At 41.9% G+C, this 27,422-nt stretch overlaps 1 protein-coding gene across 2 annotated transcripts; it reads right to left on the bottom strand.

The window, feature by feature from the left end:
* Positions 1 to 72: 72 nt before the first annotated feature.
* VNN2 (vanin 2) lies at positions 73 to 22,648 on the bottom strand. Of its 2 annotated transcripts, XM_037045717.1 has the most exons (10): positions 22,615 to 22,648; positions 16,268 to 16,578; positions 16,041 to 16,094; positions 15,496 to 15,727; positions 15,241 to 15,371; positions 11,220 to 11,415; positions 9,345 to 9,633; positions 7,753 to 8,126; positions 6,675 to 6,845; positions 73 to 1,033 (listed from the first exon to the last, which is right to left on the bottom strand). In XM_037045717.1, the coding sequence occupies exons 4-10, from the start codon at positions 15,706 to 15,708 to the stop codon at positions 851 to 853; spliced, it is 1,557 nt and encodes a 518-aa protein (XP_036901612.1). In that variant the 5' UTR covers positions 15,709 to 15,727; positions 16,041 to 16,094; positions 16,268 to 16,578; positions 22,615 to 22,648; the 3' UTR covers positions 73 to 850. The 2 variants fall into 2 exon arrangements, with proteins under 2 accessions (XP_036901612.1, XP_036901613.1); XM_037045718.1 differs by lacking the exon at positions 16,041 to 16,094.
* Positions 22,649 to 27,422: the final 4,774 nt, after the last annotated feature.

Genomic DNA, 27,422 nt, shown 5'->3' with positions numbered 1-27,422 from the left:
AAAAAAAAACAAAACACAAATGTCTCAAAAGGGATATTTCAATGTGAAAACACTAGACAAAATAATTTTGAAGATGTTAAATCTGAAAAAAATCTGAACATTTATTTCTATAATTTTAAGAATATTTGCATTAAATGATCAATAACAAATACACCGTATTTCACAAAGAATGAGATATATACGTGTTGAGAAGTGCAGGCTACCCACTATTGAAAACAGTGTCGCTAATCACAGTCGTGGTCTTTGTGTTGTGGGATTTGGGCCCATTAAATCATACCACAGGTGAGGTAGTTCAGGACTAAGAATGCCCTGAGTCAGGTCTCCTTTGATACAAACCTGCACTATCTGTCATCTCTTCTAGAACAACTCAAAACAGCTTTCAAGGTGAATATAAACTTCAACATTACCATCTAATTGGAAAGTGCCTTTCCCTCTAATCGTGAGCACAGAAAAGCGGATTAATTTGAATCGTGTTTAATGTCAAATAGAATTCAGTCACAAAAATCTCAATCTTCATCATTCCTCTTCTCTTCAAAGGCCACAGCTATGTTTACAATGACCCTGCAGCTCTGCACTCTACCTCTCCTGCACACAGCACACACAAGGTCACGGACCAAATAAGGTTAGAGCTAAGATTTGACACTCATTCATCTGACCCAATCACTTAGGGGGCAAATTTACCGTAGTAGCTCAAATAATTCAAGATGAGAAAAATACATATTTAAAAATCACTGGTCTATGCTACAGAGATGGCCCTTCAGAATTTCTTAGTAACTTGGAAAGCTGATAAATACATTTAGCAAAAAATACACTGCATAAATAAATTGTGATAAAGAGATGTCCCATGCCATCACAATATTTGCAAAGTTGTGATCATTAGTAAAGTGGATATTAACAGGTTAGTTGTTTCCAAATTGCCGATCCCTCCTGAGATGGAATGTGAGTCCTTCGCGTACCACCTCCCAAACAGCGACACTGTCAGAAGAGGCTCAGACGTCCCATTCTTGTTCACCAAGCGCCCATCTTTTAGTACCTAAAGAACCAGTGAGAAAAGTACAGTCAGCTTGGTTAGATATGCATCGCAAGCAGAATAATAGTTTTGAAATAATCCTAGATCTCATGGCTGATCAAGTCGCTCCAGTTTGACTGGGTGGGGGGAGCTGGGAACAGGCAGGACAAAAAAGAGACAGCTACTTTTATTTTAAAGTTTATTTTTTATCCTCACCTAAGGACATGCTTATTGATTTTAGATAGAGAGAGGGTAAGGGAGAGATGGAGGGAAGGAGGAATGGCAGAAGAGAAGGAAGGAGGCGGGTAGGGAGTGGGGGAGAGAGATAGAGAGAGAGACATCAGTTCCCGTATGTGCCCTGATAAGAGATTGCACAACCCTGGCTTATCAGGACGACACTCTAAACAACTGAGCTACCTCGCCAGGGCCCCAGGGACAGCGATTTCATATGTAATGAAGACTAGAGTCATTCTGAGTTTCAACAAATCGAGACAGTAGAGAGTCTTGGGCCCAGGAATGTAAAAACACTGGGTGGCCAGGAAGCCAAGTTATTGACCAGGTGGCCAATAAGCTGACCAGAACAATGTCATGACACTTCCACTCCCTACTCAGAAATGTAGACGTAGCTGATTCTTTCTTCTTTCTAACTGCTTGCTTCCTTGCAGATGTTGAAACTACTGATCCACCTGCACAGTTGATCAAGTTTTGCTGTGGTGAGCTACATCACCCTCTTACCGTCCCCCCCCACCCCCGCCAACGCAGTGCAGGTGTGAACATAGTTACCAGGCAACAGAGCTGGAAAAGCAAGTCATGACCCTGATGTGGGAAATCCCACCAGCCTACCTTTTTCAAAAAGCCCACCTCTTCATACAAGCTTGCTTTGATCCCAGCTTATAAAAGCAGCCAAGCAGAGCCAGCCCCTGAGTAAGTTCAAAGGACCTTCCTTTCCTCCGTTTTGCCTCCCTTGTGCTTAAGCATAAGCTTAATAAAATTTGCCTGGAAATTCTTCTGGCGTCTTGTCTCAATTCCTATCTTGGGGATCCCAAGAAACACAACGCAGTCAACAAGATGTAAGTCTTCATGAAAAGTCAAAAATTATCATCAGCAAACATTTCTTGAATCCAATTAAATGCAGGATAACCATGAGCTAGTGGAGTAAAATTATACCCTTCCCTCAAGAAGCTTAAAAGTTAAAGATAAAACTGAGAAATCAGTATATTATGTATTAGAGGGGGAAATAGGAAAATTCTTAGGTGGTCAGAGAAGGAACAACTGGACTGATCTGCTTCCCAGAGTGGGACAACCTGCCAAAAGAAGGCGCAGTTAAAGGAATTTTTCCCTGCGGCTGGTAACAGAAGACACTGTGGGACGTGGAAATCCAAGTAGCAAAGTCCCATTCTGGGCCATAAGTGGGTGGCAGGTCTAGGCGATGTGTTTTCTCACTCCAGTTGGTTAGAACCAGTGATGTGCTGAAATTGGTGGTGTGTCTGTTCTGCTCACCATAACAGAGCGTAGAAATTCCAGCAACATTGACAGCTGGCTGTTAAACATAGTCATTCTTGATGACTTTGTTTGAACTTGATCGTGGTGAGGGTATGTCCACCATGAAAACTGGCAAATGCCACAAATCAGGGCTTTTTATTTTCTTCTTCACAGAGTGGGTTGTTCACATTTACAGCACACCAGTGGCTACAACCGAAGACTGGTGAAGAGGAGAATAAGCCATGAGGTCAAAGACGAAGGTGGGGCTCGGGTGGTAAAAGGCAGGAAAGACCAGATGTATCCTAAAAGCCCAGAGGTCTCTCTGTGTGGAAGTCATGTGTCCAAATGAATGGGGTCAGAATAAAAAGAAACACAAATAGATAGACAATAGATAGAACAAGAATAAAAGAAAATGAGTCCATCAGTTGTGACAAGGGCATTTTAGATGGGGATGAACTTGGACCCTGAGAAACCAGATACTTCCTAACTAGAAGAAAATGACTAAATGTCCTAGAAGATAACCTTTGCGGTCCTCGTGTGTATATGGAGACATAGATCAGTAACAAGTGTTCAGACACACAACCTGTGGCAATTAAGTAAACAAAAGAAGATATTAAATGCTCACTGTTTATTGCTTGTTGTATTCATTGTTAACCCGTTCCTTGTTTATTAAATTATTCATTAAAGGAACTAACCTAAAATATCAGAATTATATTTTAAGTTGTAGGTCAGTGAAAGTTTAAAACAAGTTAAACGCAGATACTTTATGTTCTAGTGACTTTTTATCAATATGGTAAAATTCTGTCTATTTTAATCTTCTTCGGATTAATGGCTCTAGATTTGTGATTGTCTCTCAGGTTCTAGCTAGAACTTAGTGTTTTTACTCGTTTCTTGTTAGACTTTTTAAAAACTGTGATATACAGTTTACTGGCTACTTAAGCAGTGTTTATAAAATATCATTTCATCTTTTTGATTAATCCCTTAAGCTGGTAGTTCTTACCTATCAAAACCATCTGTGGGCCTCTCAAAAAGTACAGGTCCCATTAAGAGATTCTGATCTACTGGACCTGAAAAGGAACCTGGCCCCTTATGCCTCCAGCCCATCTGCACATTGATCTACACTTACATGATATTCATGGCCTATAAAAGAAACACGGCTTATTTCTGGCAAGCTTTTCCTTCCAGTTGTTAACGACCTTGGTTCACAAGGTAAGCACGTAGTACTAAGTACTTAAAAATACACCCTGATATTTGTATAATGCTTTACTATTCACAAAGTACATTCACATGCATTATCATATTGAGGAAATCCATGAGGAAGATATTCTGTCTTGACAGGTAGAAAATGCAGGTTCACTTGTGACTTGCACAAGGATGCATCACTAGTCAGTTGTAGAGATCAGATATCTGACAACACACAGGAGTTGCCTAAAACATCATAGCAAGTTGTTTCCCACATTTGTGGTTATGGTCAGTAACCTTGGGGGTGGGAAAGACATTTGTTAAATGTGGTGAAATCTCTGCAGAAGCAATCCTATAAGATAATGTGTAAATATTTGCTGATGAAGAGTGCTAAGTCCAGAACGCTGGGAAGTACTCCAGAAGACATGGCCGACATGACTCATAAAAAACCTGTCATCTGGTCTCTCTAAAAACAATATGTCAAAAGAAGGGCCATGACCTAAAAGATTTCTAGAGAAAGAATAACCTAAAACATCAACAACTGAGCTCTCTTCATCTGGCTCTTTTTGAGGAATGTAGGCACCAGATTCAGCGTGGTCTTAGGTCACCAGCCCTACAGGAGAGAAGGACATGCCTCAGACTTTCCTGGTGTTTTGAAAATCTGTTCTATGAAGACCCAGCCCCTTTTGTTTCAATCCTGTCCTCACAAACTAAACTTCTGATCCATAGCTTCGGAGTTGGAGCGGACTCGCCAATGGATAGCTTTCTTGAGACAACAGTTATTGGTTCTCTCTGTTTTCCATCTTGTGAGTTTGGTTAGTGTTTCTTCCTTAGAATGGGATGAACTTCAGGGAAAGTAACATCACAGAGCATCAACACTTGTGAACTGAAGGTCATGGAGCTTCCCCCAAGACAACGTGGTATCAAAAACCCTGCCTACTAACAGGCAAGTGTATCTTTTATCTTTTATCTTTTGGGTGTGACACTGTATAATATTTCATCTTTCAATGAATAAGCTGGAACAGATGAGACATGATCTAAATGATAAATATACCATAAAGTGGCTAATTTAGATGATGAGTGCAGCCTCTCCCTTCCCTCCTTCCTTCCATGCAAAAACAAGGGTCCAGTGCCCAGATGTGGAAGACAGAATGACAAGTTCTTAGAATTATTAAGCTGAAAGCTACAAATATAATACCACCAAGCACTTAACCATTTACTCTTCTGTATCATTCTCTGTTGCTTCCAGCTACCTGAAATGATCTGGGATGAAAAAATAATTAAAACAAAGAAAGAAGGCAGTTATGTCCAAACTTCTTCCTGCTCTCTGACTTCTTATCAACTACCGCCATCCAACTTCTTCAACCACTGTGTGGTTAAGATAGAGTGAAATGGCATTTCTGAATTTGGACTTTTAACCCAGGCTGGAAAACTTGAGAAGTCTTCACCTTTCTCCCATAAATGAGGTGCTTTCTGACATAAATGCTCAGTCTCACCCTAGGATAATTCCTGAAGGAGATACAGTTCTATGACTCCATTACATGGGGGAAATGCCAAAGTGCTGCCCAGAAGAGTAGATAGCGTGCTTGCTTCAGATAGCAGGGCCTCAAAGATGCAGGGCACAGACACTACCTGACCCCCGGTCTGTATGAATCCTGCTCTCCTTCCCCTCACTTCCCGAAGTGGTTCCAGACATTTCCAATTCATCTCCCCTTATTTGTACTAGCCCGACCACCTAGATTTCAGTTCTGGCTCCCTCACTTCAGATCTGATTATGACTTTTTGTAGTTGGCATTTATGCTTTTATTCCAGCCTCGACTTGTTCATGATAGTCTACCTACCCTGGTCTTATGGCAACCAAGGATTCCTGTTCTATGGGTCTCTCAGCCCGAAGGCTGCACTACATGTTAAACTTTGGTTTCATAGAACTAAATATTTTTGTCAATACGATATATCCCAATCTGATAATGTAGGCAGACACGACCATTGGAAATCAGCAATTGTAAAGACTTTCTTGCTTAATGCCTTAGATGAAGTAATATAGATACAATTTTTCTTTTATAGAAAATGCAATGACTTTACCCTAGTTCCTGAAACCCTGCCCCTGTCTGCCACAATTCATAGAAGACATTAGGGTTCAAGCTGGTCTAGTTGAGTATGTGTGTGTGTGTGTGTGTGTGTGCCATGTACTAACAGACATAAACTTATAGAGTCTTAATTCTAATTTGAGGCCAGCTTAATCTGCAAATGAATTGGTTATAGCCACTATGATTTGTAAAGTAAACATCTAATTTTCCACTTGCTTCCACATGTGATAATAGGAAATAAAAAAATCTAAAAGTAAATATTTTTCAAAATATTGCCTTGAGCTCATAGGTTTTAGGTATGTTATCATGTTATTCCAACAAAGTATCAATAACTTGTTATTGTAAAAATGGCCAAAATATTTCCTCTTCCTCTATCCATGCCCCTTTGCAATGTGATTTTACAGCTCACTGAGAGACCACATCACGTATTTCTGTAACCCTTGAAACTACATTGGTTATGTGACTTGCTTTGGTTGATGAGACATTCGCAAAATTGATGCAAGCAGAAACTTATGAAAAACTCGCCCATTGTGACTTTCCCTCTTGATGCTCTTGGGCTCCTTCAATCCTGAGCCTCCTGGAAGAAGAGAGACCACAGAGAGAGAGTGGCCCCAACCACCCCACTAGTCTAAGACAAGGCCATCAGAACCAGCCCAATATACCAGCTAGTGAGAGACGCATGAATGAGCCTAGCCAAGATCAGCTAAGCCTGTGGCAAACCAGAAACACAGCCTAGGTGCACTCAGTTCACATTGTCCACCACCAAGTAAGAGCTGAAAAATGATATTATCTAAAGTCCCTAAGGTATGAGAAAGTTTGCTATACAGGAAAAGTTACGCAATACAGTAGCCATAACCTATTTGACTTGGCTTCAGAGAACAGAGAAAATAAAAATGCTCTTAAAATTCTCCTACCTCAAATTTTCCAGGTGACAGGTGAATTTTAGTAAGCAGCACTTCGGGAAAAACATACTCTGTTGCAAATGTGCCACTTAGAGAGAATACATTAAATCTTGTCAAAGCAGTTTCTACTGGTTGTCCACAAGTTGTCACATCAGTTGTTTTGCATTTCAGCATTGTGCATACCTATGTAGAACAGGTGTAGATAGAGTGCAATATCTTACATCTCAGTTACTTGAACTAGAATGGTTGACTCAGTTTATAACAATAAAAAAGCAAGTGTTTTCTCTATATGATAAAGGGATCTGGGTCATTTTTTATCACTAGCAGCTTTACTGGAAATGGCAAACGATTTGAGAACTCACCCCACTTTGTGGGTAACAAAAGGATTGAAAGAAAGAAGCCAGTTTAGAATTAGACTTAAACCATGAGTTTGGCATGCCAGATGATTAGTTGACCCAATAGAGTAGAGGTCTTTTGGCAACCTTAGCACTAAAGCTAAAGTAATGGTTAAAATTTGGACCATTACTGTTTTCCACACTCTTTTTTTAAGGAGAGGACAGTGGGGCACAAAATGTAATAAGAAGATACAAATGCATAGCCAACACTATATGAAAAGTTTAAATTTTAAATACTTGTCATTGGGAGGGAATAAAATGAACAGGACAACTGATTACAAGAGAAACTAAGATGAAGTTGTTGTCCCTATTCATTGCTGGTTTTAAAAGTCAAAACAAGACCTTACATTCAGATTCATTAGCGAAACTACATAAAAAAAGCTTTATTATGCTACACTATAAATGTACAATAGTTCATTAGTCAAATACAAAATTATCATGGTCAGGTTAATACTTTTTTTCTTTTCTTTTTGAGTTTTAGGTTAATACTTTTTAAAAATGTGGTCAAAGCAAGCAATTACATTATACTTAACTCCAATTGCGAATATCATACAATTACTCCATGTGTGTGTGTGTGTGTGTGTGTCTGATGCTGGCGAAGTGCAGAGTGAAAAAACTTGGCCCTCTGGGACACAAACGCAAACCCTGTAATTTACTGACACCTACACACCCCCTTTCACTGGAGCTGAGCTTACCTGCCAGTACTCTCTTCTCCTGCGGCCGTGAAGTCCTGAGAAAGCTCCTAGAGCATATACCTCACTCTCTTCTTTTCTTAACATTCTGTAGCTCAAATGACAGCAGAGATCTTTTTGACAGACTGTAAGGTTGCCTGCATTTGCAGACAGTTCTGTGAAGTTGAACGCATCCCGGGAAATAAATCCCCTGAAAGTGCTTTTCTGTACTGGGAATGGTTTGATGGTCGTGGCATAGTCACTCCAGTTCACGGCCGCTGGGAAGTCAGGGGAGCTTCGAGGATGAGAGTCCACTTCTGAAAAAAGGATCTTTCCCAGGTCTGTTTCCATGTCATAATAGTATACTTTGGGAGAGTGTGGAGCGTAAATGCCACTGCCTGTGAACAGAAAGTGAGTCTTTTAAAACCAACACTGCCAGTTTCCCCCTCAGAACTGAGTATGCGGTCACGTGCCCATGTTCATCACAATGAGACGGCACACAGGCCTCTAGTCACACCGAACACCCAGGCACTTCTATTCTCTCTTGACGGCATTAAATAGGTGTTCGGTGTCTCACGTCCAGTAAACTTTGACTATAATGAGAATGCTTATGAGCATGATGTAAAGTTAAATCAAATATACAAATCTTTGTATTTGGGAGTCATGGAAAATTGGGAAAGGCAATACAAAATTCTCTCCTGTTCCCCACTACAGCGGTGTTTTAAAAGTGTCCCCAATTTTTCTACACCTTTCTCTCCAATAGGTAGATTTATTCCTTTCCCTTTGAGTGGAGGCTGCACTCTGCGACTCACTTCCAATGAATGGGAGACTGCAGAAGTGACGGAGTGTGACCAGTCGCAGCGTGCTTGAGTGCGCTCTCTCTCTCTCTCTCTCTCTCCCCCTCGATCTGGAAAAAGTAAGCTGCCATGTCATGAGGGCACAGCACACAGCCTTCTGGAGAGGCCCAAGTAGCAAGAAATGAAGGTTGCCCACCCACAGCCCCTGAGAAACTAAGAGACCTGCCAACACAGCCGTGTGCGGCAGCTCTACTGGAGACTCCACGTGACTGCTAACCCAGCTAACTGCTTGATGTAACCTGAAGACGCAGCCTGAGTCAGGATCACCCAGCTAATCTAGTCCCAAATTGTGACCAGTAGGAAAAGTAAGAAAATAAATGTTTGTTGTTTTAAGCCACTTTTCACTTTGAAGTTAATGTGTTTACTTTGAAGGTATACAACATGTTAATAATGCATGTCTCTGCCCTTTGCCCATGACGGAGCAAATCTTGTGTAGTTCCGGCTTTCCCACTCACTAGCTGGGAGCTTTGGCAAGGTCCTTGTGCTCCTTGTGTCCCAGTGGGGTAATGTGTCAGAGTGGGACGGTGACGCTCATCCCACAGAGCTGCTGTGGGGATAAAGGAAATAATACACATACAGGTGGTAACACAAGCAGAGCAGTTAAAATCAGTCACTAGGCTTTCCTTGCATGTGAAAAGTGAGCAAATACAGTGGCTAGTCCCTATAGAAAAGCAAAAAAATGATGACAGCTCACATCTGAGCATTAATTTCTCTGTATTTAGGTGTATTATCTACAAGTCTTATCTGGTCATAGATTACCTGTCATGTTTAGACGGACATGATGTGTATTGGCCACAAGAAGATTGACTCTCATTCCCATTGCCCAAGCTGAGTGGAATTCAATAGCTGTTAAAAGGGGTAAAACATTCATCCAAGCTGTGGGAAACAGTATGGTGTCCACACGGAGATCCTTCACCAGGGTCACGGCAGGATCATGGAAGAGGATATCGAAGCACGTGAAAATGCCGAACCTTCCGAAGGTGGTGTTGAAAGTCACCAGCTCCGGCTTCTCAGGCGCATCGAACTGAGGCTCAGAGTAGAGGTGGTACTGTAACAAATGCACGAGATCAAACCAGGAAAACCTTCTTTGCCAAAGAGATGACTTGTAAAAACCCTCCAAAATTAGTAACAGATTTGGCTATGGTCAACAACAGCAACTCTAGAGGAAATGAATTAATCTAGTAATCAGAAGTGGAAGTCCACGGAAAATGTAGTCTCTCTCTCTCTCTCTCTCTCTCTCTCTCTCTGATTCCTTCCAAGTAAACTTAAGCAACTATCCTAGTATAATACAACAATTAGAGTCAACAGTTTAATAAAGTGGTCTGCAAAGTAGAGAATGAAGAGGGTTAGGAGCAAGACTAATAAAGTTTCTTTCTACAATAGTTTCCTATCAAAAAATGACAAAAAGAATTGACTTTACTAGTATTTTTAAAATTGACTGAGAAAGGTCCATATGTTAGAGTTCATGGGTCACAAAGGGTCTTCAAAGTGCTCTGAGGGGACAGTGAGAGCCCTTCAGTTTAGAGTAACCAGAAGTTCCTCCCTCACTCGTCCACATCAGTGCACTGCACTGCCCTGACCTTGACTTGGGCCCGGTGAAACGGATCGATCAGCTGCGCTACCAGTTGAACTAAGTAAACACTTGCGGGATGGCAGAATCTTTAAAATGACTCTTGCAAAGAAAGTGTATTAAGAATAATACTAAAATGCAAAGTCTAGATAACAAAAAATGGAAGAGCCAATATTTGTATTTCTAACACGAGACACATTTTTAGGAGAATATGCAAGTCTAATTACAAATGAAAAGAAGTTGTCAAAACCCACAAAATCATGAAGAAAACTGTTTGAAAGTTATGGGTTTTATTTATAAACACAAAACTAAATAGACATACAGTGACAACAACTCAAGTTAAAAAATTTTTCTATAGCAGTACACGATAAAAAAAATTGAAAACACTTGCGTTAATACCATTCCACCTGGCAAATACTTGTATTCTAACTGGGACTTCCAGCAGATTGTTTCTCCACTCAGAAGATTCTGAGGCTACATCTGAAAGACAGTCTAGGGAGGAAGGGGGCACACACCTGACATGCATATCTCATATTTTATAAAAGGCCGGAATCTCTCTCCCTGCCCAATTTAGTATAAAATCATGGCTTAAGTTTAGTATGTTCTTTTAATTCAGAGTTTAAAGTAAAAATTTTCTGATCTGTCTTTAAATCCATAAGAGGGTACTTAAATGAACTGGCATAGAAAATAAAGAAAAATATTATTTTTGTAACTTGATAGAAAACAGGGAAATCAACTTCTAGGAAACTCCTTCAGACAATTAGGAAACACCCTTGTATCATGTCAGCATTAAATGGTGTCTAGATTATAGTCACCTTGATATCCGTTGAGTTAATATTAAAATTCTTTTTACGTACGAAAGATTTGTCTTAATTCTAGACTATTTCAACATCTTTCTAATAGGTCTTTGTCTATTTTTCCCAGATTAGTGTTTTTCTAAAATGTGGTTTTCTTCAGTGCTTGCCTTAAAAAATCTCTAAGGACATCATACACAGGGAACGAAGCTCAAGCTCCTACACACAGCATTCACCTCTCTCACAAGAGGTGTCATTTGCCCCCCTTACCTTATGGTAACGTGCCACCAGTTGTCCCTTTTTGTCATATACCACGTTGGTATTGTACTGATAATAGCCATTAGGAGGACAGGTGGAGGAGTCATTAGAGTTACATGGCTTTTTGTCTCCAATATTTGCCAAAACATAGATAGAGTTGTTCTTGGCCAGGCAGCTGAGTCTCGCTTGGACTGGTGTGTGACCAAATCTACATCAAATTTTAATGAACACATTTGAACAAGTCAGAGAAGGATAACTGCTGTATAATGGCATTCATATGTAAAACATAAAAAGGCGGAACTCAGAAAAACGTAGCAGAATAGTGGTTACCAGGGGGTGGGGGGTGGGGGAATTGGGCTGCAAGCTTGCAACTAGTAGATAAATAAGTTTTGAAGATCTAATGCACAGGATAGTGATCATAGCCAACAATATTCTACTATAAACCTCAAAGTTGCTTAGAGAGCAAATCTTAATTGTTCTCACCACAAAATAGAAATGATAGTTATGCGACATATAAGAGGGTTAACTAGAGCTACGGGGGCTATCATATTGCAATATATAAATGTATTAAATGAACACATTATATACCTTAAACTTACACAATATTATGTGCCAATTATATCTCGATTAAAAAGGCATTTCAAGTTGAAATGTATTTTAGTCATTTTGGATGTAAACAATGACAAACTCCTAGATACAGAGAACAAACCTACGGTTTCCAGGTGGGAGGTGGGGGTTGGGGGTTGGGTGAAAAAGGTGAAGGGGTCAAGAAACCCAAATCGGTAGTTGCAAACAGTCACAAGGATGTAGAGTGCAGCATAGGGAATGTAGTCAATAACACTGTCGTAATTACGGGGTGGCGCTAGGTGGGCACTAGACTTATCAGAGGTATCACTTCCTAAGTCATATAAATGTCTAACCGCTATACAGCATACCTAAAACTAATAAAACACTGAATGTCAGCGGTATTTAAAAAAACTTAATTAAAAAAGAACAGTAAGAGCCTGAGTGTAACTGAAGTTAGTGTAAAAACTATGTATGAAAAGTATCATATTTTAAAAGCCACAAATTATACTTTGACTTCATGAGTTTTTCTACATTATATGTATTGCTCTGGCAATTCATTACTCACTCTCCTACATCGTTGGTTGTCTCCTCCCTAGGGTCATTCCATCGGCATGCAAATATGCTCTAGTACCTTGCATTTACAAAAAAATGAAATAAAAATTTCTCTTGAACCCAAATGCCTCTCTGAATCTTGTTCAATTTCTCAGCTCCCTCTCACAGCAAAGCCCCTAGAAAAACTGTCCATCCTGTTCCCAGCTTGTCTTCTCCCCATTCTCTTTTGAGGCACTCAAATCAGCTTTCATTGTCATGATCCCAACAGAAAACTCTCATTACTGCCCATGAAGACCCACGTCTTACTTGATCTCATCCTATTTGTCTGCAGCCGTTGCCACAGTTAATCACATCCTTCTCCTGGCTTATTGGACCCCACACCTTCCTGCTCACTGGCTCCTCATCTCATTCTCCTTTGCTGGCTCCTCCACATCTCTCCTGAGTCTAAACCCTGGAATTTCCTAGATCTCAAGTATTAGACCCTTTCTATAATTTAACTCACTCCATAGGTGAAGCCATCATGGTGTTAAAACCTTCAATATGCTGACTCCTGATTTTCTGTCTCCAACCCTGACCTTGTCCTTTCATGTCAGGTCGACATCTCCACTTGGATGCCTAAAGGACATCTCAAACTTAAGATGCACCAAATTGGCCTCCTAATTTCTACCCCAGAAATATTATTTCTTCAGTGCTCCCTATACATGCAAATGCAATTCCCTGCCTCTAGCTGCACAGGCCAAAACTTGGGAGTTACTCTTGGAGCTTGTCTTTCTCTCATACTTCCACATCTGGCACGAATCCTCTCACCTTGACCTCTAAAACATATCTATACTCTGACCACCTCTTTCCCCCTCCACCAATTCCAACCTGGTTTCAGCCCCTATCAGCTCTAGGCAGGATGATTACAATAGCTTCCTAAGTGGTCTTCTGCGTTGTCATTACCCTCCTGGTCTTTTCCCAATATAGAAACCAGAGTGGTGCTTTTGGAGCATGAGTCAGATTGAGTCACTCCTGAAATCAAAACCCTCCAGTGTCTCCCCTTCACACTCAGAGGAAAAACCAAAGTTCTTACAATAGACTTCAAGGCCCTATCAGAGGCGTCCAACCTTTGATGTCTCTGAAGAAGAGACGCCAACCAGAAGAAGAGTTGTCTTGAGCCACACATTAAATATACAAACACTAATGAAAACTGGGGAGCAAAAAAGATTTTAAATAAATGTACAATTCTATGTTGGGCTGCATTCATAGCCACCCTGCACCGCATGTGGCCCACAGGCCATAGGTTGGGCACCCCTGCACCTACAGCACCCCCACAACACAGTCCCTTCTGATCTCATCTCACAGTGTCTGCCCCTTGCCAATGCACTCGAGCCATACTCACTGAAAGCTCCCTAGTCAATACAAATTTAAAACCAACAGCAATAGGTAATGGAAAAAATGCAATGAAGATAAAGTAAAATAAAATACAAATAACCACAATAGGCCCTACACCTCATCCCTTCCGAGTACCACATTTTCTCTATTTTTATCACAATACATTCTATATAGTAAATGAGTTTGTTTACATCTTTCTTCCTCCACAAAATATTCATCACCCAAAGGGAGGGCACAGACTCTGTTTTATTTAGTACTGTCTGTCCTACTCCCAGAATAGTATCCGGCCCATAGCAGGTGCTCAATAAATAATGATTGAATGGAGGAATTAAATTTGACCATACTGGGTGATGATGCAAGGCCAGTCTCCGTCAAAAAGCATTCCTTCTACTCCAGGCTGTAAAAGAGGCGCTTACTAACCATATGGAAGACCTCGTCTCCCACTATCTACGAGTTCCCGTAGTCACTGTGATCTTTGACTCATCCATAAAATGGCAACATGTTTTGTTTTTAACAGGAAATCCAGAACTTAATCCCACAGTGAGATTAAAAACAAATGTGTTGTCCCAATGCTTAACACTTCGGTGCAGAAAAAACTGTCCAGCTATTGTACTTTTGTTTGCACAAAAGGAAGTTTCTTATAAACACGTAGAGTGATCCGCTCAGAGCAGGATGGGAAGACAGAGCCACCAAGGGTCACGCAATCCTCTATTCTCACTACAGAGCAAAGAAATGTCCTTTCCTGACAGCCCTTATATAAATTTCAGAATAACCAGGAATGCTTAAAAAAGTGTGGCGGCCATCATTCCCCAACAATAATATGGCAGGGGAATGTTTGATAAACTTAATTTGAGGTAAAAGAGTGAGCGAGTGTGAGAGGGTAAGGGAGTGAGGGGATTTGAGGAAGAATAAGTGTGAGAGAGAAAGACGTTTTACTGCAAGTGTTGAAGTGTGCAAATCTATACCTCAATAATCTCTTATTAGAAATTTATGGGATTTATAAAGTAAATATACATCTATATCTATCAAGTATTTTATACTAGACCATTTCTAGATCACCTTTTCCCAGGAGAATTACTGTTATGAGCCTATAAAAATGCAAACTTTCAAAGCATAAGGTCTTATCAGTCACTAGGAAGTACACGGTGAGGTCTCTCTGCCCGAGAAGCGGGTTCCAGAGCAGGGACTCTGGAACACTGCAGTATGGTGCCCTCAGACAGACACTCTGAAACGCTTTCCAAACACAGCCCACTGTCCACTTCGGAAAGCAATTCACTACTTGTACCTACGAGATCCTCTTCCTCTCAGTCTCTAGTCCTGTTTACATAGTTTCTCCAAATTTCTTGAAGATATAAATCATAAATACTTGTTCAACAGTATCTAAGCACAATTATTTAAAGCTAACAAATGACAAGGTAAATATAGCAGTAACATATAGCATCTACATGATAATTCAAGATTTATCATTTTGCTGGGCTGAACATGCACATTTTAAAGAATTATAGCACTTTTGCACAAACAATGTGGATAGATAAAATACTTGTTGGGGTCTTGACATGGAATCCAGTTCACCCGAGGGTCTGGGATGTCCTCCAGGTAAGGAAAAATGGTTTCCCTGGTAAAATTCCATCCATAAAGTGCATCTTCTGGTGTCACGATAATTTCAGCACCCTGTTCAAAACAAGTCAAATCCAAATTCTCTCTCCATGTGTGACACAGACAACGCAACACTTCAATCTTCCACCAGATCTCATGTCCCTACCATAAATCAGGATTAGGAGAAATAAAAGAATACCTGCTGAGCTGCCTGCTTAATCGCTTTCTCCAGAATATCTATGTTCTTGTTCATGAGGAGCAAGGCATTGTCCTGAGAAACAGGTGTTTCTGTTTCCTCTGGCAATATGACCGCATGTTCATACACTGCAGCTGTAAACGTGTCCAGGGCACGGACATGCAGGGTAACCAGGGCAAACACTGCCACCGTGGTTTGAAAGGAGGAAGTGGTCATGGCCAAGGTCTAGAGGATTCTAAAAATGCAAGTAATATTCATGGAGCATTTATAAAGGGTGATATATTTACCTAACGTGTGGCTGCCAGCCACTGAGCTCTTATTTAATAATCCTATGAATATTAGACCCCACCCCTTTTGAGGGAAAAATACTGTCATTAAATGAATACAATAGAAAAGTATTACAAAGGTTGTTCAACATGTACTATTGATAAGATTTGAGGTAAAATTTCAGGAGAACAGAGTGCAAATGTAATAAAATTGTACGCTTTAATCAACAGAAAGAAAATGAAATGAAACTAACTTTCATGTGAACAATCATTACCACATACCTGCTATATCTTCTTCACAAAGTTATTCTGAGAGTCAGGACACATGAACATTCTCTGTAAGATTGGGATGGGATGACAATCATTAACACAAATGGGTGATGATGGAGTAATGGAATAATCCTGACTGCTCAGTGTGATTTCATTGTGAGGCTCTCAGAGCAACTCTTATTCAATTTAAAGAATCTAGTCTATTTGGGGTGCTAGCGATGAAATGGGGGACAGAGTACCTGGGCATCAACTCCTGGATCTTGCCGAGCAGGACAGAGCAGACGCACATCAGCCACGTGATGAAGACAGGACGAAGACACCGAGGAACTCAGGATGGTGAGGAGAAGCCTTGGGCTCTGCCACAGCCTGAAGGACGTCCTGGTCTGGCCTCCCTCCCAGAAATGAGATGGCATCAAGTGAGCTGATAAGTGAAGAGTTGGAAATAGCACACATATTCATTGACAGCATTTCCTCATAGGCAGCAAGGATGACACATCAACATATGAAGCAAGAAAAACAGGTTCTGCTTTTCAAACTATTCCTTTGATAACTGTATACCAGGAAAAAAGAGAAAGAAGAATAGTGCTATATCTAAAAATATACCTAGTGGTAAAAAACAATGTTTCTGTCGCTGTCCCCACTGAAGGCTTTCATGTATCTTCAGCAGATTGTTCGAATCTGACTTTTTGGAAGGAAATGTCAGCTTGAGAAGAACCAGCCTGAATTTTAACCATCTTTTGGTCCCACGTCCCACCCAGGTGAGGCTCTGGACTTGGATGGATATCCAACTCTTCAGACAGTGAACGCAACTAAAACCAAGAGAAAATCTGAGAGTAATTCCATGTCATGACCTACTGGCTGGAAGGGGTTGTGTCACACGAAGTTGCCAGTGGCCAGCTGATTTTGACCTACAGCATCAGCAATTTCATGTGGTCCAAACTGCACTCTGCTTTCTGCTCTCAGAAGCTGGGGCCCTGGCTGGTATAGCTCAGTGGATTGAGCATAGGCCCGCGAACCAGAGGACCGAGGTTCGATTCCCAGTCAGGGTACATGCCTGGGTTGCAGGCTGGTTCCCTGCAGGCCAGTTCCCAGCCGGGGATGCACGAAAGGCAACCATACATTGATGTTTATCTCCCTCTCTCCTTCCCCTCTAAAGATAAATAAAATAAAAAATCAAAAAAAAATTTAGTTTGTAGAAGAAAATATGATCAGCTCTCTAGATACACTGAGTTTAAAAAAAAAAAGAGGAAGTTGGGGACTGTGGGTCACTGAGCTGCAAAAGTGCCTTTGAACTGGTAGCACGTTCCCACACTGAGGGCCTCCACTTCCTCAAAAGTAAAACAGTAACCGGTTCTCTTGATGATTTCATTGGAGATCATTAACTTTATTTCTGATCCAACTCTGCCAAAAGTTCATTGCATTCATCAAAAATAACTTTTAAAAATTCCCTCAGTTGGTGCCACAGACTAAATGTTTGTGTCCTCCCATGCCCCCAAACTCATATGTTGAAACCCAACCCTCAGTGTGATGGTGCTAGGAGGTGGGGCCTTCGAAAGGTGTTTATGTCATGAGTATGCAGCCCTCGAATACGAGATTCCTGCTTTCATAAAAAGAGTTCTAAGGGAACTTCCTTGCCTTTTCTGCTCTGTGAGAACACAATAGATGCCTCTGAACTAGGAAGTGCGTCCTCACCAGACACTGAATCTGCTGGCACCTTGATCTCGGGCTTCCCAGTCTCAAGAAATGTGAAAAACAAATTTCTGTTGCTTATAAGACACTCAGTCTACAGCAGCCCAAATGGATTAAGACAGCTGGATTCAAAGATTTTGGTAAAGTAAGGATGACTGCCTCACTCTGAGGACAACAGAAATAAACCCAAAGGAGCTGGATCAAAGGCACACACGTTGGCTGTTATAGAAACAAACATTTGAAAGGGTAGGGTAAAAAACAAAGGTGACATCTCAGGTACTACAGAGGAGAAAATGAAATGACAGATTAAAAACACAAAAGTGTCAAGCTGTGGTACATTTATTGTTTTATCACACAATACAAGACTGTTGACAAAAGAAAGTTCAAACCTAAAAAAGGTTCAAAGAGTCTATTTGAGTCAAGACTGAGGGCCAGACCCACAATCAAAACCTCAGAACTGAGCCCTGGCTGGTGTAGCTCAGTGGATTGAGCACAGGCCTGCGAAACACAAGATTGCAGTTCAATTCCCAGTCAGGGCACATGCCTGGGTTGCAGGTCAGTTCCCAGCAGGGGACACACCAGAGGCAACCACGTACATTGATAGTTCTCTCCCTCTCTCCTTCCCTTCCCCTCTGAAGATAAATAAATAAAATCTTTAAAAAAACATCTCAGAACTGAGAAAATGCTCCAAGGAGTAGCAGTTTTGTAGTTACTTTATATATTAAAATCAAAGGGCTAGATGGAAGGAAGGTTACATGAAATCTATTGGTGGCAAATTAAGGAGGCTGAGGAAGGTCGAGTGGGAACATCTCTAGCACTGAATAAAAAGTAAAAATGAAGAGATACATACTTGCTTTACATGGGCAGGTGCAGGATCATTAACCTTTAACATACACAACACACAGAGGTATGCAGGCAAAGGACAACAACGAGGAATGTCGGGGCAGTCTGATAAACACCCAGTACCAGGTGTTCATCTCTGAAGGTCTGGAGAAGAGATCAGATCATTCTGCCAGTCTATTATTCTAGTTGCACAAAGACAATGAACAGGGCTTGTTCAACACAAAGATGAATGTATCATATAGGCCTCAGGGCATAGCTTCCCATTATAACCTGCTCAGTTAGGAATTTTTATGACTAGAACATCCTGTGTGATCATTGAGTTTGTCAGGTCTGCCAGGTAGCCCTGTATTCATTCACAAGAACTTCACAATAATTCACCAATTATTTATTGTCTTCATGTCCAATGGGCAAGCATGTAGAAAAGCATGCTTGAGGCCTAAGATCCATAACTTCCCACAGGTCTGTCTAGGTGAAGCCTTCCACTCCCCTGGATGCCATCTGCTTTCTTCATTCCAGGGCCTGTGGCTCCTCCAATCACCCTTGACTTCTCGTTTTCGTTTGCTTTCTGGGTGAGCAGCATCTGGCCAGAAGGTTCTGCTCCCTTAGCACTAGGAGACGTAGTATTTGTTTTATCCTAGCTGGACAACTCTGGTATCTGGAGGTTTCTTTCAAGCAGTCTTAGAGGCCAGGTAACACAGGCCAGGTGGAATTATGTGATTGTGACTGAACAATGTCCAAATAGCCAGGAGAAGTAACAGAGCAATAGGAGTTAGCCACTTTTTAGCCCTTATGACCTAGGATCTAAGGTCTAAAGGTCTATTCATCCTTATATATGAATATATCTATATGTAGACCTAAGATCTAAGCTCTAAGGTCTATTCATCCTTATAGATGAATATAAGATGAATATGAATAAAAGATGATTCTTATATTCTTTCTCTTTAGCACATTATTCTTTTATTACTATAATACAGATCTACTCTAGAACTTTCCTTCAAGTGGACATAACTAAATTCTGTATGGTTCTGCATCTAATTCCAGGTAACTCACATGGCATGAATTTTTCCCACTTTAGTTATGAGACTCACGATGGCACTGAGTAATGCTTAATGGCGTGGACTCTGAAGCCAGAATGCCTGGGTTGAATCACTTCCTAGCTGGGTGACTCTAGGTGAGTGATGCATCCTCTCAGTACCACAGTTACCCTCATCTGCATAAAGATGATACTATGTGCTGAATAATTTTTGCTGTCATTATTGCTTCACGCCACAAGACAATGGTCCTGTTTGAGGGCAATGAGTAGTACAGCTCTGACCCGGGTCTTTAATTCTCTCTGCTCCTATGTCCACTTGTTCTTAGCTACTAATTTGCTAAAAGAACATCAACCAGTCCACATTCTCTATTTTCTCATTGCTCTGTGCCTTTCCACAAAGTCTTTCATGTTTCCTCTCTTCTACGTCAATCTGCCCTGAATGATTATTAAATTATTAATGTAAAGTCCATTTCTATCAGCTGATTTTGAATGTTTTCTGTCCAACTGTACCTTGGAGTCTCCCTTTGATCAATAGTTCTAATTCCTTAATTCATACATCACACAATTTTTTAAAAACATACATCCACAATACACACACACACACAGCTTACTGAGAAACTGAATTACTCATGCATGGCTGTAGGAAATGCGAAATGGTACAGCCAGTCATTCTAGAAAACAAGCTTGGTAGTATCTGGGGAAAACAAAAAAGGAAAAAAAAACCTAATCACAACACTCTGCCCTATTCTGGGTGGAGCAACAAACGGAGATGGGGCAGAATCCCAGCACCCACATCTTGTTCCCAGTTCCGGAAGAGGACAGGACAATGCTGGTGGACAGTTTAGAGGCCCTAGTGCAGGAAGAATTTCTTTATGATCTGTTACTCCAGTTTCTGATAGGCCGCACCGTTAACCAAAATTACCATATGCAAAGACAGAGAAGCAGAAGTCTTGCGTTTGTCTGTTCTGAACACTTGGCATCTGTGTCATGTGCCAAAGTTCTGCTAATTGGCACATGTTTCTATGGAAGACCAATCAATGTGCAAAATCCATGTGGGAGGGCTTGCTCTTCTGAATCAACCGATCACAGTTTTGAGAGCTGTGTTAAGACTAATTTCCCAGCTACAGGAACGAAGAAGTTGTGGGAAGGTCTTCCTTTCCTATATATATATTTTTTTTTTTTCCAATTAATACTGCTGCATGACCTTAAGCTTTTTTTTCTTCAGAAAATGCAAGGGTGTGCGTCTAACCCAATGCTACTGCTTTTTCACTACAAGATGATAGCGCCACTTCCTAATGCACAGCCCTGCCCTCCCAGTATCCACACTCCACTTCTAGAGGCAGGACTTGGCTCTTAGGAACGGACTCACCAACAACTGAGTGATTCTGATCTTCATCAGCTAAGTGAACAAGAGGCGAAAGTACCCTAGCAACAGTGATAAAACAGAAGACAATACAGGAAATGAATATAGCCCAAAGTTCTGAAGGCTCATGAAGAAAAGATAAAACACTTATTTACACTAGTTTTCTTTCAAAAGGAAAAAACTCTATCAGAAGTCACTCAACAGCTGAGTCTATGGTGGTCATTTTCAGAATATATAATAATGTGATTTAATTGATTTGGTATTCAATTTTGTTCTGAATGATAAAAACTTGAAATAATGTTTCAAGTTTTTGTATCTGTCATGCTTTTCGTCAACAACAGACTTTGAGTTGTTTCTTTTCGTGCTTCGGCAGTTGTGTACTAAAGGCCACACTCTCCTAGACTGTCACATGTAACTCTCAAATACACACAGGCTAGGGTGAGACTAGGCTGTGGATTTCCTGAAAGGAACTAGTACAGATATTTGAAATTTGCAAGAACCAAATCTATTAGGTTGTTCCTAACGAAGACTGAATAAGCAGGCTTTAGTTAGTTTCCTTTGTTAACACGTTAGATTTTTTTCCTGTCTGAATATGCTATTTCCAAGTCTCACTCTCCTGTGGGCTTATTTCAGAAATAGAGAACATATAACCCTGACCCCAAAGGACTGGCAACTGTCCCAGGACTAGTCTCCAGGTCATTCCTTTTTGATCTGATTGTATATAAATCAAGATACGAGTTCCTTACTTTCATTTACTAACTGTATTTAGTGAAAATCAGTTTGCAAATTATGTCAGTATTTATTATCCACCCCTCTTGCCAGCAAAAGGAACTACTGATACGTGCAACAATGTAGGTGGATCTTAAGAGAATTACGATGAATGAAAAGTAGGCCAGTCCCTAAAGTGAACAACATACTCTGTGATTCTATTTGTACAACATTGTTGAAGTGACAAAATTATAGGAATGGAGAACAGATTAGTGATTGCCAGGCAGTAAGGAGAGAGGGAGGGTGAGCGGAAACTGGATGTGGCTATCAAAGCGCAACAGGAAGGCTGGGGAATGTTCTGTGTCTTGTCTCCATCAGCATATCCTGGCTGCGATGTGGCACCACAATGTTGCACATGTTTCCACTGGGGAAAACTGGGTAAGGAGTACACACGACCTCTGTGCATTAATTCTTACAACTGTAGAAAGTTTCATCAAAAATTTTGTGATTTATTTGCCCTTTTTACTTTTCCTTTGGTTAATTTGAACATCATATATGTATATAAGTTACAATGGGATCTTAACTAAAATATACATTTTATTAATTATTATTATATCCTACAATCAGCTACATAAGTTAGCTTCCTTTCGTAAAAGGATTCTTTTAAGGTGGGCCCCTTGTTATATTTCAAAGAACATAAATATATAAAAATATAAACGCACATACAGGATATCCTTTGATATTTTATCCCGCCTTTTGCTCGTTTCCTTTATCCTTTCCCCATATTTTTAGCTTTTATTGTCGTTTATTTTAATACTACTAGCGAAATCATAAAATGCGGAAGGGACAAGGCCAGTTTCATAAAGCGACTTTAAATACAGTGGGATCTGCAGCGGCATGTGTTGACAGCAGCTTGTCAACAAGAGAATGGAAAGAGAAAGTTCTCTCACCAGAGGTGGGCCGGGCTAGGCCACGGGTCCAGCGGCCTCAGGGTCCACGTGGGGAGGCAGGCTGTTGAGGGGCCCTGACCCCCCCCTTAAGAAGGGGGCGCGGCGCGCGGTCTGCACAGCCACCCGAGTCTAGAAGCGCTGGCCAGTGGTCGCCGCAGCTCTTGTTGCCCCGCAGCCTTCCGGTCCAGATCTGCGGAGGGTCTCAGGGTCTGTGCCTCTGGGAGCCCTGCAAGGTGCTTTGAGGCTTCACCGCTAGGAACTGGCTTTGATCCTCCAAGCCAGGCGGCCACCGGAGACTGTTGCCGCTAGGAACTAGACGATGGAAACCTTGACCCACAGAGGGGCGACGGTGAGGAACCAGGAAACCCTGGGGGCACGTGCGCCCCGCCTAAGGGGTCTCCGCCCACACCCATCCGCACTGCAGAGGAGGGCGTTTCCTGGTGGCTTCTCTGCACTAACTGCTGAAAGCAGGGTGGGACATTGCTTATCTGGAGACCTTGATGTGATTAGACTTAACACTGTAAACCAGCCTCACACCCAGGAAGTAAAGGAGTGTCCCAGTCTCGGAGAAGGAAAGCTCCATTCCACGAAGAAGAGCAAATGAAAAGACTCACCCGATTTTAGCCTTGCATTTAATTCACTTGCTTTGGAGCATCGTGGATTAATAGTTTACAAGCTTTGCCTTTATATTAGTGTATTATGTTGGGAACAAGAAAAATAGTCTCAGCCCCAAGGAGCCTGCGTCCCTAGCAAACATCCTGTAAGTTGATTGCCATCTGTTTAGTTTCAAAATTTTCCTTTCAGTTGAGTCAGACCCCACCCTGTTCCCCCTGCTCGGGCTCTGTAAGCCAGTAGCTAACCGCCACATCTGCTTCTGTGCAACGCTTGCTTGCTTGCCTCTATATAAGGACTTAGCTGTAAGCGCTGGGAGTGACTCTCGTTTGCAGCCCCCTGCGGGCACCGTGTCTCCAGACACTTTGAGGGTTCGCCCCTGCGCAGGTTAAACTTGGCCAATAAAGTAACATCTCTGAAACCCTGAAAGTCTCCGACATTTGTTCTCGCGGTTGGTGGATGCAACATTTGGAGGCCCTAGCGAGATTCTCCCTCGGCGGAGCTTCGGATCAGAGACCGAACGGCAGCCCGGGCTGAATAAGTATTTGGTGGGGATCCCCTTTTGGTTTTGGTGCTCTGGAGCCAATAACTCCTGAGGTACTAGGTGGGATGCCACCTGTGACCTACCCAGGGACTTTCAGAGGTGGGATGCCACCCTCTGAAATCTGGTTTTGGTAATTCGGATTGTGACCAGTCACGTTAGGTTTCCCTTCCCCTGCGCGGTGCCGCGCTGCGCCACGCTGCGTTTAGTCTGTTTGTGTGCCGGGCGCATCTGATGGTCCATGTGTTCGTGGAACTGTGTTATTTGTTTGGATGTTTGTGTGTTTGTAAGAGTGACTGTGCTTGTAGCTCCGTGGGTGAAAAACCTATGGAGCAAGAGTGACACCGCCCTTGCTTGAGGGATGGGAGATGCCGCCATTTTGTCTCTCCGGGAAGCACCGCCGGTGCCAGATGCTCCTCCTCGGTCCCCTCCGCCTCTGGTTTATGTGCCCTTTTCCACCAGTGACTTATGTAATTGGAAACATCGGAGTCCCCTGTTCTCTGAGAAACCCCAAGGGCTGATCTCCCTTCTCAGCCCCTGACCTGGGATCCTGGTGCTACCCGGGGAAGGGATGCGCTCCTCCAGTGTCGCCGGGCTCTGCTGGGGGGGGCTCGGGTCAGCTGCGGGAAAGCCTACCAACTTTAGTAAGGTCAGTGAAGTCATCCAGGGCAGAGAGGAATCCCCAGCAGCGTTCCTGGAGGGACTTGTGGAAGCATATAGGGTATATACACAGCTCGATCCCAAGGCAGAGGAACCAAGAGTAAAAAAAATGATAGATAAATCTAGATAAGTAGAAATATGTATAAAGGATGTGAAAGTTTTAAACCTGGAGTAAAGGAAACCTCAACTACTTGTTTTCTGGTTTCGTGGGAAGAGAGCAAATTTCTCACATGTGGTTCTATTTCTGATCAGAAACCTGTATTGTAAGACCTAGGATAGGTCACCTGTAGCCAGTTGGGGAAAATGCCTTTGCCACCTGGGACCCAGGAAGGGTCAATTGGGGCTGACAAGTGCTTCAGCCTGAGGCAAAGCAGCATGTCTCTGCCATGAGACTGGGCCGGAAGGAACATGTCTCTGTGAGGTACCAGTGGACACACTGGTGCAAGGGAATGCCTGTGTGTTATTTCGGAACTCTGTGTTTTGGATTTTGTTCTGTATCTGCTCTGAAAAGGAAAAAGAAAAAGCCCACTTGCAGGCAACAAAGACCAGGGTTACAGGCACACTACAGCCCTCAGCCTAGCTGGCTTAGACCCAGACCAGACTGCCACAGAGCTTCAGAAACTCTCCCACTCCCCTCGGAGAGGCCCTGGCCAGAGATCTAAAATCATCCACTGAGAAGGAGACTGGACGACCTTGGACAGATTTGCTGCTGCTGGCACTGCTTAGAATTGGGAATGCCCCTAAGTGACACGTCCAGGGCTAACCAGGTCGGCTGACACAGTCACGGCCTGGGGATGCCGTGTCCAATGCTAACCAGGTTGGCTGACACAGTCCCGGCTTGGGGATGACGGCTTCACAGAAGCGTTTTCCAGCAGGACGGACGTGGCATTAATGGATATATGGTGTTGCTTTTATTCTTACTGTTTCTTAGTATTCTAACCTTTACACTTCTGATAATTTGGAATCTCCTAGAATTAATGACCACTCTCAGAGAAAAAACAACAGTTGGCTCAAGTCCTAAGCAATATCACCCTGGCTGAATTAAGGCATCATACTTTACTTATTTGTTCCTGTGAAAGCCACCCAAGAAAGAATAGTTCAGGGAAAAATATGTATTCCCACAGAACTGCCTCATAGAATAGCAAAAACCCCTTTAGAAAATAGCCCCAGATTGTCAAAGAGTTGTTAGAGTAACAGCCCCTCCTTTACCTTGAATAGGAATATATATGAGTTAGAATTAGACAGGCATAAAAACAGAAGAAGCTGGTTAGCTATTACAAACTAAGCACTTAGAAACAACTACCAAGGAGTTAGAGTCCTCTATACAAAAAACATTTTAGACAGCAAGATAGATAGATAAAGGCTTATAATGAATTTCCTAACCTCTGCTCGGTCTAAGCGTACCTGTTGCCCATGACAATTTCTGAGAACTTTAATAAACAGTAAGACATTCAAACTGTGTACAAAGAACTATTTCAAATTGTCTGATTAATGGTTTTCCTGGTCAAAATAACTTTTGTTTAACATAACTGAAACTATGGGAACTTTCCTACTTTTCCTGGTTACCTTTGTATTGATTTTTTCTGCTTAACTGACCATGTTATGCACCTGTAAATGTTAATCAGTACCAGAAATGAAAATATAAAAATCAGCTTATACTTGCAATAAACGGAACAGTGCTTCACCTGCCTTTGAGCTGTGTAGTTGCCTGTTACCCAGCGCCGATGCCTAGTCTCACCTGAGGGACCCTTAGATAAGCTGCGGCGGGACCGCAGGACCTAAGTCTTCAGGAGACCTCCTCCCATCCTCAGAATAGATAAAGGGGAGAGATATAGCAAGAGACCTGTTTAGACAAGCCCAGGCAAGTCAGAGGGACTGAGTCCGTTTGCTGAGCCACTAAGATAAAGAGGAGTAAACAACTAAGTAACTAAGAAGTAAGAACAAAAGAACATTACCCTATCAGTAGCCCTGCTTTCTTGCTTCTGTACCTGCTTAGCTGTGTGCTGCTGCTGTGTGGACCCTGCAGCAGTCAGATTCTCTGTGTAACTGGTTCTGATAGGAATGGCTCTAGTTTTGAAGGTCATGAACTGAGGTCCAAGGCTGACCATTTGATTTATAGGGTGTTTGCAAGGTCTAAGCTTCAGAAAGGTGAAAAATGTCCCTGCGAATCTAGGGACTTTTAGCGGCCAGATACTGAGTTTAAGTATAGTCCTTCCCAGTGTAGGAAAGGAATAAGGATTAAAAGAGAATTATGGATAAATCTGGATAGGTAAAAAGGCTATAGAAGGTTTATGAATATTGTAGAAAGTCTGTGGGAAGTTATAAAAATAAATGGAAATGTGAAAGTTTTGGAAAGAAATTACGTGGTATTAGTAATAGAAGGTATAAGGCATGGAGATGAATCTTGATGGGTATTAGGAGAAAGATTTTCCTTCAAGCTTTGTGTTTTTCTCCCTACCTGATCCCTCCAGAATTTGGCATTCTGAAGGAATGAATGATAACGTAAGGTTTCTTTGCATAAAACCAATAAGACCAGTCATTAATAGTGGTTTTGTTAACCAAGACTTTGACAGGAATGTCACACCTGAAGGAGGCATGTATGGGTTCTGGTCATTACCAGAGAGCTCAGACGAACTGGGATTGACCTGTGAAGCTAGCAAGAGCCCACGAGAAAAACCTGGTATATTGGTTAGTTGTGCGGTTCGTGCCAGTCTTTCCGGGGAAGGAACGAAGGTTGCCTTCCTGAAAGATGGCTAAAAGGAACCTATAGGCACAATGGAGGCTCAAGGATTTGAGTAAAATGACTGGTACAGGCGAAGCCAGATGGAGGATGTGTAGCTCTGCTTCTGTGCCCTGAGGGGTAGACTGAGATGTCAATCTGAAGGTTCCCTGTGTGAGTTCCAGCAAAGCAGACTTGAAGATCATAAGTGATCCAGGCTACTCTTGGTGTGTTTATGCAAATGAACAGTCAAAAACAAAAGTGGGACCTAAGGTA

Source organism: Sturnira hondurensis, unplaced genomic scaffold, assembly GCF_014824575.4.
Source record: "Sturnira hondurensis isolate 20B ecotype Veracruz unplaced genomic scaffold, ASM1482457v3 Scaffold0004474, whole genome shotgun sequence".
In the NCBI taxonomy this organism is placed as follows: Eukaryota; Metazoa; Chordata; class Mammalia; order Chiroptera; family Phyllostomidae; genus Sturnira; species Sturnira hondurensis.
Note: the sequence above shows the minus strand (reverse complement) of the source record. Positions and strands in the feature narration are given on the sequence as shown.